This window comes from Centroberyx gerrardi, chromosome 11 (assembly GCF_048128805.1).
Source record: "Centroberyx gerrardi isolate f3 chromosome 11, fCenGer3.hap1.cur.20231027, whole genome shotgun sequence".
NCBI classification, from domain to species: Eukaryota; Metazoa; Chordata; class Actinopteri; order Beryciformes; family Berycidae; genus Centroberyx; species Centroberyx gerrardi.
The window spans coordinates 13,765,453-13,780,163 of NC_136007.1; the positions used below are offsets into that span (position 1 = coordinate 13,765,453).

The following is a 14,711-nucleotide window of genomic DNA, read 5'->3' on the forward strand; positions in this document are numbered from 1 at the left end:
GTCAATCAGGTGTGTCCAAACTTTTGACTGGTGTATGTTACTTAAAACATAATGACGAGAGGCTCCACTGTCTCATTAATATTTTTCAGTAGTTTTTGTTGTGTGTGTGTGTGTGTGTACACCCCAAGGTCTCACCCAATGCAGCAATTTACACAATTTACACTTGCTGGACAGTTTAACCTGTGCCCTCTGGTGTGCGCTGCCCTTTCGCTCCAAACGGTGGCTAAGCCGTAGTTTTCCTTGCCACAGCCTGTTTGTCTCAGTTGAGCGCCCGGGGATTTTGGCTAACTGTCCGCCTGTCTTTGATAAACAAAGGCTCCGTCTCTAATGCATTTTAGAGCCACTCTTGCCCCTCGGCTTTTATCGGCTTAGCCACGGCGATTTAATCGGAGAGCCCTGTTTGTGTTGTTCTGTGCGTGTGTGTTTGTCCCTCAGCTTTGGGGATCCCCCCCCACCCCACCCCTCTTTGTCTCGTCGGGGCAGTGTTACCAAAAGAGGTTTATGATCGGGACTAGGGAGCCACAGTAGATTAGATTTGTGTGTGTGTGTGTGTGTGTGTGTGTGGGGAGGGCGCATAACTGTATGTGTGTGTGTATTAGTGCCAAGGGTCATTCAGCTGTTGCGAGGGTTTCTTTACCACCACAGGTGTCTCATGGGAAATGTGTGTGGTATGTGAGAGGAGCAGCACATTTGGGCGAGGTTGTAAAGTCCTGACACAGCCTTCCATATCCGAGGCTGATTTCCCCCAGGAGCTGAGAGCCCCAGAAACAAATTATGCCCCTAAGTCTATGTGTAAATTCTACAGAAATTAATAAAATAACTAATGTGGTGGATTATTGTGGAATTACTGAATCTTAGTAATGATTTAATATTGATTTATTGGCTAATTAGAAGTTGTGTATTGGTATGTGCGTATACACACACACACACCCTCAAGTACATGATGTACAAGTATGGAACCAGACAGTGTGTAGGTGCATTTGAAGGACCAGACAGACACATAATGGATTCAGTATAAATATTTAAAATATTTTATACAGCATAGAAATCTCTTGACACTCAAACAAAACCATCCATTAGAAAATCTTACAAAAGACCCCCGAGTCCGTATCAATCTCAGTATCAACCAAAAAAAGGTACAAAGACATCATTTCAAATGTTGACAATACATTTCGACTTCTAAAAGTTTGCATGCAGGTTTTCCGTCTGACAGAAAGAGACTCTATCTTAACAGTGAGCAGCCTTGTGTGCACGTGGAAGCCTTCATATAGAGTCATATAGTATTTGTGAAACGACCAGAGTGTGAAAATGTTAGTTCAACGAAGACTTAAGAATCCCTTGATACAGAACACCGTTAAGTGACAAGAATACTGGAATCGTACTGTATTTACAAGCACAAAATTTCACATCGCTCTCAAAAAAGTTCTTGGCAAATATTCGTCATTGCAGTCAACACTTAGGACTATTGCACAAACTACAGCATTAAGACAATAGGAAGTGAATCACTGGCAGTTCCTCCCACCTCCGTACCTTCAGCCTTTGGCGAGGTTGATACGATTCATAAGGCTTTGACACTTTTTTTTTTTTTTTTTAGAATTGACTCCAAGAACAGGCGTATCCTGCTGTGAGAAAGACATACTGTAGCTAAGACATTTACAGTTACAAATTATACACCAGTTTGCCTGTAGGTCATAGAGGTGGTGTAACACTAACGCTATAAAAAAGTTGTAATTGTAAGTTATTATCAACGTTGAGTGATATATTACGTCTATGAAGTGTGAGAATGACTCTAGATACCTATTTCTATTTTATCATGTTGATTCTAAGGGCGCTACTGCCGAAACACTGCAACTATGTGGCAAAATCCACACAAGCACGTCACGATCTACTGCTGTGACATTAATGTATGAATAATGCAGTGAGGTAACAGATGTTGAACCCTGTTGTTACTATAGGTTTTGGTTTTTCAAAAAAATAGTGCAGTGAGCATCTTCATCCAGACAGCATTGAGGATATAGTGCCAGCTGGCTGGAGGTTAGTGGGTATCTTAGAGAGTTTCACAGAGAAAAAAAAAAGCATTCACTTTGACAGTAATACACCTAATCAGGGTAAGGGTCAGGGTCAGGGTCTAGTAGCTGGTGTGAATCAGTTTCCGGCTCAGTTTGGAATCAGTTACAGCAATATTACATAAGAGAGTGTATCTCTCACTCAGTCTATAATACAGTGTGTGTGTGTGTGTGTGTATGCCTTGTTCTCAAGGCCCATATTACATGCCCGGACTGTATCTGGGACACAGCGGGGTTTAGTCATTGCTGAGGGATCCGTTTCAGATCTCATCTTCTCAGTATCACTCACCTCTTTATTACACTGTGAGAGTGGTAACAGAGATTAAATCTTTTAGACTCCCACTCAACCTCATGTCTTTCTTTTTTTTTCTGTTTCCTTTCTTTTTTTTTTATCAACTTTATCAAAAAAAAGTGACTTGGTCACGATAAAGGGACAGTTCACAGTTCAGAAGGCCGCTCTGGAAGACCACTCCAACTTACATAAAAATGTTGAGAGGGGCCTCGTGATCAAAATCAGTCTTTCTGTCTTGCTCTGTTGTCTCGTACGCCTCAGCAGAGAGTCTTGAGTGCACCTGAAGCGCAGAGCAGCGTCTGCATGGGGTAGGGGGGCGGGGACACCACCTCCTCAACCACCTGCTCCGCCCGGAAGGTGAACGGCTGCAGCTGGACCTTCTTCTTCAGGATCTGCCCGATCCCCATCGAGGGGAACTTGCTGCGGTGCGTCGGGCTGTCGGGATCGCTGCTGCCCCCGCTGGAAGGAGGGCTGAACGCCGAGGAGGGGTTGAGGGGGCTGAAGGCCGATTTGGGAGGACTGAAGGCCGAGCCTCCTGGGGGGCTTCCCACGGTGCTGGGGGGGCTGCCGCTGGTGTCGGACGAGCCGCACCAGTCCGACGAGGTGCTCTTCTTGGGCTGCGGGTTGACGATGAGGACGGGGGGGCTGGGGATGGTGGCCTTCTTCAAGTAGGAGGAGTCGGGGTGGAAGGCAGAGACGTGGCGCGGCGGGGAGAACGTCCCGTTGGTCAGCTTGTACCAGGGCGCGGCGGGGGTGTCTTCAATCTGCTCAGCTTTGGAGAGGGAGTCGAAGGAATGCATGCCGATCGGTGACGGCGCCGGAGGGGCGGGAATGTTGTGCTCCGGGCTGGTATTGACTTGTGGGAGGGTGGCCAAGCGCCTGCGTTGCTGTGGCGTGTTGGGAAAGAGAGGATGGATCTCTAGGTACTCCATGGAGGAAGAGGCCACAGTGCCAGGCGGAGCCAGAGGGGAGTTACGATGTCCGCCGGTTATGGCACGGAGGAGACCTGAGGGGAGACGATAGGCATTTTGGTCATGAAATATACCCATTTGAATTTACACTTCCCCAAAAACATTAATTAAAAAGTAACCATCAGCTACACTAACTTTAAGCCTTAGTTTGTTTTTCACTTTAAAATCAAGTCCTCCAACAGGGAAGTCTATTATAGTCTATTTGACAGTACTCAAAACCATTAACTTCACATACAAAATTTTATGATTTTTCTCCCTTTTATAATTTTTAATAACTTCCCCAGGCCTGGGAAATGTATTTGACATCAATTTGACATCTGTGAGTTTCTTTTGAAGCGAACCGCTTGCCGTTTAATCCATAACCACACTGGGCGTGCCAGGTCAGCTGCTGGTAACCTAGGTCGTGCGGCTTCCTAATTAACCTGAGAGACGCAGAGAGAGTGGCATTTTTAGGTCTGAGTAAACTGGGTTGCACAGGAGTCATGCAGGTGTCCTGACTTGACGACAGATGCCTATTTAGAGATATGTGTGTGAATGCTGGCATAGAAAGTGTGTCAAATAAACAGTTCAACTTGTGGCTTTATGCTTTTGAACCTGACCTGTTTTTTCTGTTCCATTATTCCAGTATTTTAGTGGCATCTTAGTTTATTTGATTATGGGTGACATTTTTGGTTTTAAGTAGAATTTATGAATCGTTTATATTGTATAAGACATATGGTATTTGTGTATTACTGGTCTGTTGTTATTTTTATTGTTATATTGACTCATTGACACTGCTGCAACAGCCCGTCATGCCCATAGCCTTCTTGGACTAGAGGACCGCAATGGAAATAAGTCTTGGACTTTTTTGTGTTTATCCACGGTTGTTTTTTTAGGTGCATTACATTATATTGTATATATATATAACTTCATATATATCAGATCAAAATCTAAACTTTGCTATAATTCATTTTAATCCTGTGGGTTCATAGAGCTGTAAATGCCTAGATCCTATAGATCATGTGACACATAGCAAATATTGCCTAACAGTGAAGCATATAGCAATTACAGCAAATATTACATAACAGTGACATACCTCTCAGGCACATGATGATCTGAGAGCATATAACACTCGCAAGTAAATGTTCAGGAACATTATGTATCGCTTCTTTGTGTGTGAAGACGTGCCTGTCTGTTCTAACTTGCTGCATCTGGCATATCCCATGGGCTGTTCTGAGAAATTATGGGTTACCGGAAGAGAGGGAAAGGAGCTCAGGCCCCAGTACTACTCCACTACACTATTCTCCTTTAAGGGGTCAAGCCGGGTCGACCTGACAGACTCCCACTACCTACCACACTCAATTAGCAATCCAAGCCGCAAATGTCTCCAGTAGACTTTAACATTTCCACTTAGTTAAGAAGAGTTTAAGTTAATTGATGCTGCTGGGTTACTATTAACATCATGGGTTGCTTAGTTATAAACAATTAAAACAATGAATCTGACGGATCAATGAATATTTGAAGAGTTCTATTCCTGTTTATAACTGTTTATACACTTTGGAGGGAAATTATTACCATAAGTTTGTCATTTACTATGTCTAAAATATTGATGATCCATACTGCAAAGGGTTATCATTTTGCCAATTATGGACTTGTGTTACCTACAATTCATTACAAAGTACCTAAATTAGTTTTTAATTTTGCGTATTTTTTTGAGTATTTTTGAGTATTTGGCACTTTTTTTTCCAAATGTCTGTCATTTTCCTTCACTGAAATCTCCCTCTGTCCATGTTTTTTTTGACCTACTCCGCTCCGTGTATCGTAGCCGATTCCTCACCTGTCCTGTGTTTCTTCTCCTTGCTGGGCCCTTTGCTGACAGCCAGGTAGACGGGCGTCTGTTTAGGGGGGATGGTGATCTTGTCGATGTGCTTCCTCCACTGGGTCTGGAAGTATTCGTTTTTCTCTGTCTTTTTCTCCTGGTACTGCATCTCCTGAAACAGCCACAGGGAGAAAAAAAAACCATGTTACAACAGCTCTTGGCATTAGAAAAGCCTGTTACACAACAAATTGTATTACCTCTGAATTCTTGGACTCTTTTAACCCCTTTTTCAGCCAATAAATTGAATTCAAGTGTGCCTTATTCTCAGAAAAATGTCTCGATGCTATTTCTTGCTTGGCGTCTTTCTATAGAGCAGATTGAATCTTCATTTCAAACTCTTTGGAATGTCTTAAAGCACGCTGCTCTCTTTGGTCTTTGTATTTTAAATTGGGTTTCTTGTGCTGAACCCTCAGGTAGTACGTGCTCAGTGTAAGGCTAGATTGTTTCCCTCACTCCCGGGTGTTTTGAATGACGTGGGTTTAGTTGTTAGCTGGGATCCCCTTACCCTGTATTCCTTGGAGAGTCTCTTCATCTTGTTGTTGAGCAGGAAGTAGACAGCCAGGGTGTGACAGGCGCGATTGGTGAGGACGGCACTCAGCACCTCGCTGTGCTTGTAGCCCATCCTCTCCGTCATATGGAGCAACACCATGTGGTTGATTTCCTCAATGTGGATCCTAAATACAGAGAGGGGAGATGGAATGAGAGAAAGAGGGGTTAATGCTTTGAAATGCTTTACATGGAAAGCCTTATGTAACAAATTGCATTTCAGAAAAAGACACAAACAAAGAAAAATACTGTTCAGTCTCTGCAGTAATATGTAGCTGACGGCTAACAATTCCATTTGTATCCTTAAATGTCCTTGTGCCATGTTGATCCTCTAAGTTTATTATCGTTTATGATTTATTAAATTCAGTTAAAGCATTTCAAATGTATGTGTGTGTGTGTGTGTGTGTGTGTTTGTGTGTGTGGGCTCACCTGTTGAGGTACGGCGCTCCTGTGTTTTTGTTGGCCAGCTGTAGCCAGGAGTCGGCCATCACCTGGTGGATATTGGGCCGCTTGTTGGGGTCGGGCTCAAGAAGCTTCTTCAGGAGACAAATGGCAGCTGAGAGAGAAACAGAGACAGAGAGGGAATAAATATCCATAAACTGGAAATATTCAAAGGTTTACATACTGTACATTGAAACATTCTTATTACATTATATGTCTTTTATTTCAGAAATGTAACTGCTCTTTTATAGGAGCGGGTATGAAGCGTTGCCTCCTTTCTGTCGGCTTAGAAACCATTCAGAACCGTCTCCATGAATAGTGGAAGTAGAGGTATAAGCTCATCCTGACACACAGCTGACCCCAAACACCGTATCCTGCGTCACACTTCCCCCTCATCCTCTCTTATCTTTCCTCATTACATAAGGAGGCAGATGCGGGGACGGCCTTGAGTCATAAGCTTCATTAATAAGAACTTATATTCTTATACTATCTAGGTCAAGCCAATTCTTCCTTTGCCTCATCGCGAAATGACAGTCTGGTGATTTATGAGCGTCACTTCCATGGATTGATGACAACCTTGTTGTGGATTCAGCTTCGGGCAAAAACAACAGAAGTGTAATCAAACTGCCTGGGGGTCAGCCTGTAGTTTTCCACTGAAATCTACCTGCTCTTTACTATTGGTACAGCGAATAGGAGTGGGACACAAATGATTAAATTGTAGTCTTGATTACTTAGAGGCACAGAGTTTTATCTCACTGACTCATATTGGTCTATAGAAGCTATGTAGAATCAATAATTTGTACTACTGATTCTAGGCCTATAGAATGTAAACTGAAATTAAAGGTTGAGCGTAAGTCTTTTCTCCCTCTTTTTTTTTTTTTTCATAAGAAACCTGATAGTGACTGACAGGTTCTACTTGAGAATTTTGGCAAGATCCCTTTGAGGCAAATGTCATGGTCAAAGTATGGATTTAACCACCAACTGAATTTTCACATTTGATTGACAAGGAATGCTGTTTGGTCAGTATGCCTCTTTGTACATGACCTATTTCCATTTTGCACGTTTCCTTCCTTCTTCATTTTTTACCACGATAGAAATTATATAAATCAATGAATATTCGAAGAGTTCTGTTCCTGTTTATTAATGTTTATACACTTTGGAGGGAAATTATTACCATAAGTTTGTCATTTACTATGTCTAAAATATTGATGATCCATACTGTAAAGGGTTATCATTTAGGCAATTATGGACTTGTGTTATGTACAATTCATTACAAAGTACCTATATTCGTTTTTAATTTTGATCAAATTTAGTTTCATGTTACCAGAGTATTTGCCACTTTTTTTTCCAAATGTCTCTCATCTTTTTTTCGCTCCTGCTTTGATACTGAGGGTCTAGAATTTGTACCATGATAAAATTATACCACTTATTTAATGCTGTATGTCCATCTTATATATATATAAGTCCTATATCTGGGCATGTAAATCTCTGAGCTGACTGAGGTGATCTTTTTATAACGCTACTACAAAAGTTCAAATGAGGCTTTTTGTTGTTGTCTGTGAGGCACACGCCAATCCAGTAATGGATAATTTGCATATAAGGTTTGAAAGGGAGCACCTAACAAAAACCTGTTTGTCAAAATGCGGTGAAGGTGTTTGTCACGCCAGAGGTGGTTGTGGTGGCTGGCGCTGCAGTGAATACTGTACATCAGCACACACATTCCACTGAACATAAGACGGTGAACAGATGAAAAGGAAGCTGCTTGCCAGATCTGTTGTTCAGACACGCTTATCACCATTTAGCCTTTTTGTGTGTTGCATGAGACTTGGACTGCACTGGATTGCTTAATTTCTCACTGAACTCACTGTGCTGTTTGGGTGATGGGTCTTTATTCAGAAGTCAAAATGATTGAATAAAGACACAAGTAATTCCTTTTTTTGACAGGGCTGGCTATTCTTTCTTTGCACATTTTAAAGCCTTGTGCACCTTAGTTTGTCTTTCTTTTATTTTAAAGTTGAGCACCTCCAGTCTCTTTTTTTTTTAAGGTGGCATTTACCAAACAGCTACTAAACTGTATTGCTGAAACAAGACGGTGAATACGGTGAGAGGCCTCGTTTACCCAGAGACAGGCAACCAGTTGGACAGACAGACAAAAAGCCATGAGACGGCAATAAGGCAACAAACAAGCGCGTCCTTGATGAGTGATTAACAGGGAGTCTGCTGTTTGTTTACACCCACAAAGACGCCTACTGACAACTTTTCCAATAAAACAAAATGGCATAATACAGGCAGAACTTTATTACCTGTATGTTTCCATTACCCTACACCTATATGTGTCAACAAGACTCTTTCATGGGCATACATTACCTGAAAAAAACGTCGATATGCATGTGTATACTGTATGTTGGCATATACGTGCAAACTTGACACTGGTATTCAATTCTTCCCTGAGGAACAAATGAGTGTGCTGTGCATGTGTATGAGTGGGTTGTTTTATAGGGTGTTTTTGTACTGCACAAAGCTTTTCATCTAGTATTTACCTATGTAGAAACAGGTGTGTGTTTGTGTGTATGTACCTGTAGAGAGAGAGGGAGGTAGAGGGTTCATCTCCTTGTCCACCATCTTCTGGTGCAGGGCTCGGAGACTGAAGGGCTCCACGGTGAAAGGGAGCGTTCCCGTCAACATGGCGTACATGTTCACCCCACTGGATAACCAAAATACACACATACACATATACTTCAGATCGGGATGCACTCAAATCACTATGAAAAACCGATATCCAAATATGTTGATGCCACTGATATACCGACAAGAATCTGTTAAATTTCTGATAAAGAGGGGGAACTCACATGGACCAGACGTCCACCTTCGGCCCGTACTTCTTCCTGGACAGCAGTTCTGGGGCGGCGTAGGCCGGGCTGCCACACTGGGTGCTGAACGGGTCCGAATAACCCAGGATGCCGGCGCAGTTACTCAGGCCAAAATCTGAAGGACAGAAGAGGCGGGGTGAGTGTTTGTGTCTGGGTTTATGGCCTTCGTCTCTGCCCACCCATCACACTTAAGGTCATTAAGTGAGTCGCCTCGCCACAGTGTTGCACACACAAACAGAAGCAGATTGACACTATGGTGAGAGCTCGTTAGGGTTTTAACGGGATATTTAATTGCTCTTAACCCCGCACCACATGTGGGACAACATGACACTCTGCCTCCCTGCTCTCCCTGTCCTACTCTGCTCTAACTGAGCAAATCTTGTTCCTGCTACTGTAAAGTGCCAGCCATCACAGCCTTTTATTCTTTGTTTGCTGGTTAAATCCTTATCTCGCTCTCTGCTGTGGGAATTGACCTCTCTGGATCAACTATCATTCAGTAAGCTGATGTGAGCTGGGCGAATGCGAGGGCTATTGAGTTACCTATGAGCTTTATGTTGTCCTGCTCATCCAGCAGAAGGTTTTCAATCTTCAGATCCCTGCGAGACAAAGAGAGAGAGGAGATGTCAATGCTCTGCACAGCGCCAGGCTTTACATTAGATAACTTATCAAACCGCTCATCATACAATGCACAAGCAGGGGTGGGAGGGTGAAGGGGAGGTTAGTGGGTGACCACCCCCCGACGAAATTGGGAGGGGTGGAGTCCACCCCCGCCACCCCCAATGCATACACACACACACACACACACACACACACACACATACCCTCGCAATGTGGGTCACGCTGGCTGATTTTCAGGGTCTATTGTGTGCCTCAGATGTCTCCCCAGTCTTATAAATCCTGTTATACAGTTATCTACATAGGGCATCTCACCATGCATCGCTCTCAATACGATACAAACTTAGTTCCCAGGCTCTGAGAGCGACAAAGAATAGAAAGTTCTTGGGAAAGCTTTGTGAATTGAAATAAATGGGTTATTTTAGTCTAGGAATTTGATTGAGAGATACAGCATTATTTGTTTTTCTGAAGTCAAAGTTAAAAGTTTGATGATAATGCTGAAGTATCTGTGACAAACAAATGCATTGGAGTAATTGCCTAATCTTAAAGTTATTGCACAGTGAAGGGTAAGCCAAACCCTTCCATAAAATAGTATATAGTAGTCTATAAAATATTTAACGGTTCTCTTGGAAAGCGCTCACGGCATCACACTCCAGTCATCGAGTCGATGGGTTCGGATATATGTGGATTATTAGTAATGTGCGCAATAAGGGCTTAACCCACACTTCTGCGAAAGAGGATCATGTCTGCCTCAGAGATCTTAAAGTCAGCTTTAACCTACAAACAGCTAGAGATGGCATATGTCCATCCTTTGCCGAGACATTTAAACGAATGCTACTGGTGACACTGGAGATCAGAGTGTGTGTGTGTGTTTGTTTGAGTTTGTCAGCCTTATTTCGAGTGCTTTCCCCCCCTCACCTGTGCACCACCCCGGCTCTGTGCAAGTGCTCCACGGCCATCACCAGCTGCCGCACGTATTTCTGCGTCTCCCTCTCGTCCAGCCGCTTCTTGTCGTAGATGCGGTTCATGAGGTTCCCGCCGGGACACAGCTCCATCACCAGGTAGTAGCTGTTCTCCGTCTCCAGGATGTCCAGCAGCTGGGTGATGTTGGGGTGGCGGATCATCTGCTGGATGTGGCCTTCCCTCCGCAGGTTCTTGGTCACGTACGAGTCCTTCTTGGCCTTGCGCTTGTCGATCACCTTCACCGCCACCTGGAGGATTCGGGGGAAAGATAAGAGAGCAGAGGAGAGGAGAGAGAGAGAAGAGAATAGAAGAGAGCAGAGGAGGAGAGGGTGTTATTTTAGACAGTGCTGACTTGCCAGCAAGAGTTTGACTTTTGAACCCTGTGTGATATGATATTGTGAAGAATCCCCATGGAGAATAGAGCACTGCTGTAGCTCAGGGGGGAAATATCAGAGAGAGAGAGGGAGAGAGAGAGTTGTAGTGTAACAGGTGATGGGCTAGTCAGTCTCCATTGCAGGGTATATGATTCGACACTGACCCCTCCCTCACAGCTGCTCCCAATGTGGAGCAACCCAGGCGCTCTCACTATAGGGCCCTAGGGCTACGGGAGGGGGTGTGCGTGAGTGTCTGTGTGTGTGTGTGTGTGTGTGTGCATACCCAAGTGTGTGTTGGAGGGGTTACTGAACCATCATAAACCGGGGGAAAAGCAAATGTTACCCTATCTCTCACACAGGCACCAAGGCCAAATGGACAGTTAATATTCCCCCCCTCCCCCATTTGCCACATAGTCGCCGCTATAACCACTGAAGACAAACACACTTGAGGAGCGGCGACAAATGTACGCCCGAGTCTGAGGCGGGCTAAATTAGGGCCCGCTCATTTTCCACGGACAGATTCCCAGGCAGACCGGTTGACGTTTTGTTTCTCATCCCAGCTTCAAAGAAGAAGAAACTAACAGAATCTCCACATAAGTCGCAATACATCTAATCTGTCTTTTTCCCCAATTCACACAAATTCGCCTCATTTACTTTGTGTCCTCTGCACACATCACAAACACCTGACTTCCCTCTATAGCTGATTATACTCGAATAGATAGCGATCTACCCGGCGTCTTCCCTCGCACGCATCGCCTTCCGTCCCATTAATGTGAGTTCAAGAGCATGCCTTCCATACCTCGCAAATCATCTCAAGGAGAGACCACAGACACAATAAGGCATAACCGGTCGAACTAATCACCATATCCATTACAGTAATGATGAGGGACAAAGTGGGTGTGGTGGTGGTGTGTGTGTTCTCCTCTCTTCCCTGTCCTTCACCCTGTCTTCCTTTCCTCCTTTCATCTCTAATAATTCATTCACCTCTAAAAACCCTTTTTGCACTAGCTAATTAATATCAGTGGCTGTGTGTGAGTGTGTGTGTGTGTGTGTGTGTGTGTGTGCTGAGCGGTCACAATAGACGGCCCCTGTTTACGCCAGGCGGTGTGGGTGAGAGAAGGGGTGTAGTGTATATGGGGTGGGGGGGGATGGGGCGCTGTATTTACAGTAGGCTATATGAGGATAGGGGGGGAGGGGGGGATGGGGCTCCAGAGGGGGGGAGGGGTGCGCCCAGCCGGGGGGCTTCTGGGGGATTCAGTTGTTTATCAGGCTTCCCTCAGACAGAAAAGGGGGGGTGGGGTGGGTGTGTACGGAGGGGAAAGTGGGTTACAGACATCAAAACACATCCATATGACCTCCCCGGGTCGCCAACACCCCTTCAATCCCCTGCTGACCATGACTGTACCATCTCTCACCTCCAATTATCTCCATACCCCGCCACCCCACCCCACCCCACCCCACTGTCCTCTCATTCACGCCGACTTTCTAGTGATGCTAAAAAAGATCTGTGTGTCCTCCTCTATTTCTTTGCCCCCTACCTACCCTATTGCTTGAATAAACTCACTGCCTCCTCTCTCCCTCCCCCCTCCCAGTGCCTGTTGAACCATGTATCACATGGAGAGAGAGAGAGAGAGAGGGGAGAGAGAGAGAGAGGGGAGAGAAAGAGAGGGGAGAGAGAGTCGGAGGCATGTGCTGTGCTTGGCTGTGTGATTGCCTGGGTTTGCATCATCCTCAACAAAGAGAGTGAGGGAAGGGAAGGAGGGAAGAGCCGAGAACAGGAGTGCTTTCTATTCTCTTCACAGCAACAGTGGGGGAAATGGGGGAATGTGGGGGTAGATGTAAGATGAGCTAATCCTTAATATGTTAAATAAGAATTTCAGGCCACACATACACAGTGACACACATACACATATGTTGTTTATATGGACAGACAGACACGTATGTTGGAACACATAGGGGAAAAAGGGGTGCTTGTTTTTCCCATATGCAAATGTACTGGCTGCTCCTCAAAAAGCCTGGAGAGACAAAGGCAACCAGTGGCCAATGGTAGCCCATATCAAAGCCCTGCGCTGGCGGAATCATAATGAGACTGGAGCCCATTTATCAAAGACATTATTTCATATGCAAGTACCGGCTCTGCTCTCTCATAGGCCGGGCAATTTTCTCTCTGCCCCTATCACAGGCTTGCGCGCCCACAGCAGTGAGATCACCGCCTGTAGACAAAGCAGGCGTTGAGAGCGCACGACTACTCATCAAGCACATGGTTCAGTATAGGCAGTAACTGTCTCTCCTTGTCTCTGTATGTCTGTCTGTCTCTTTGTCTCTCACACACACAAAGTAAATATTGTCACTAGAGCTTGGCTAGAAACCACGTCCTGCTGTGCAAAGTTGACTTCAACACCTGGTGATGCTGCACGAGCTCATTAATAAGGCTCTCAATGCAAAGTGGGTTGATCACTTTCCTCTGGGGTAATTAATCAGTAAGACCTGGATTGCCTCTCATAATAATCAGATAAAGTGTCTTGAGTAAATGTAGGCACCTGCTAATTTATAATAAGAGAAGAGTTTCTTCTTATGGTTGACATTCCGCAAAAAAAGAATGCATCCCCAATTTAAAGAGCCGACTGACAGCTGACATTCCCATGTTGAAATGAAATGTAAAACCATGTCACACCACACAGCTGAAAATGCATTTTAAATAATACATTGATTGAAAAGTGTTACATTGATTGAAAATGCATGCATTTTGAATGAAAATTGTCTACTTTCTATCAGAGTACTGATGATTTATAAATAAAGCCCAAGAAATCCCGAGGACTAAAATATATAGGGAAAATGCAGATTTCATGTGCAAAACAGGCATTGAAATTATCCCTGAGTTATTTCCAAGTCCCATATTTATGATCTGAGAAACTACAAAATGGGTATGAGACAGAATTTTAACTTCGTATCCTGTTGCATTCTCACTCTTGTGAAGTATGTGCTTACCTTTTCTCCAGTCAGTGCATGGAGACCTTCTCTAACTTTGGCGAATGATCCTTCTCCCAGCTTCCTTCCAATAAGATAGTTCCCAACCCGCTTGGTGTGGTAAAAGTTCCTCAGGATGTCCGCTGCGGGACTGCATAGTGAGGCCGGGAGGATGCTGTCGTTCCCGGCAGAAGTTGGGGTTTTACCCTCATACAACCCGTGGCTGTTGTCCACTACCATGTCGCTGTCAGCTACTGGCATAACAGCCCGCCGTCAGGTTTTAATAAGGGACACAAAAAAATCGCACAGGTCTTCTCTCGCCCTCCTTTGTGGTGGATTTCAACTGCTAAGCGTCCCGTGAATTACGCACATTTGAAAGAAGCCTACGTTAACTCCAGTCTGTCGGCGACTTGCCCCTTCCTCGTCCCTAATGACAAATTACACGTAACAGGGAACCGGAGCCTGCGCCACCTGTTCACCCAAAGCATCCAGTGAGCGCACTCAGCAGTTTCCGACACACGTTTTGATTCGTGTATCAGCTTAGACAGAAAAAATGTCAGGCTTAATCATTGAAAGTGGCCAACTGACGCAACTTGTCTAAACAGCCTACTTATGTGAGAGTTATAAAAAAAGAAAGCGTCGCTCAGTCAGAGGTCCGCAGCGCTCCTTCTCCACACATGAGCATCTCCTGAATAGTCTGTTGCAGGCAGCGTGTTCTTCAGTTTGAAGTGACTTTCCCGGTTATCTG

At 44.6% G+C, this 14,711-nt stretch overlaps 1 protein-coding gene across 1 annotated transcript; it reads right to left on the reverse strand.

Annotated features, from left to right (window-relative positions):
- Positions 1-1,010: 1,010 nt before the first annotated feature.
- hunk (hormonally up-regulated Neu-associated kinase) lies at positions 1,011-14,589 on the reverse strand. Its single transcript, XM_071902827.2, has 9 exons — positions 13,985-14,589; positions 10,578-10,870; positions 9,585-9,640; positions 9,024-9,159; positions 8,751-8,878; positions 6,163-6,289; positions 5,693-5,861; positions 5,146-5,299; positions 1,011-3,364 (listed from the first exon to the last, which is right to left on the reverse strand). The coding sequence occupies exons 1-9, from the start codon at positions 14,222-14,224 to the stop codon at positions 2,616-2,618; spliced, it is 2,052 nt and encodes a 683-aa protein (XP_071758928.1). The 5' UTR covers positions 14,225-14,589; the 3' UTR covers positions 1,011-2,615.
- Positions 14,590-14,711: the final 122 nt, after the last annotated feature.

Bases quoted from the DNA above. Each gene is read 5' to 3' on its own strand.
- hunk (XM_071902827.2), bottom strand. From the start codon at position 14,224: ATGCCAGTAGCTGACAGCGACATGGTAGTGGACAACAGCCACGGGTTG. The intron at 10,871-13,984 runs GTAAGCACATAC...CGAATCCTCCAG, and splicing joins ATGCACTGACTGGAGAAAAG to GTGGCGGTGAAGGTGATCGA. The intron at 5,300-5,692 runs GTAAGGGGATCC...TGGCTGTTTCAG, and splicing joins GACTCTCCAAGGAATACAGG to GAGATGCAGTACCAGGAGAA.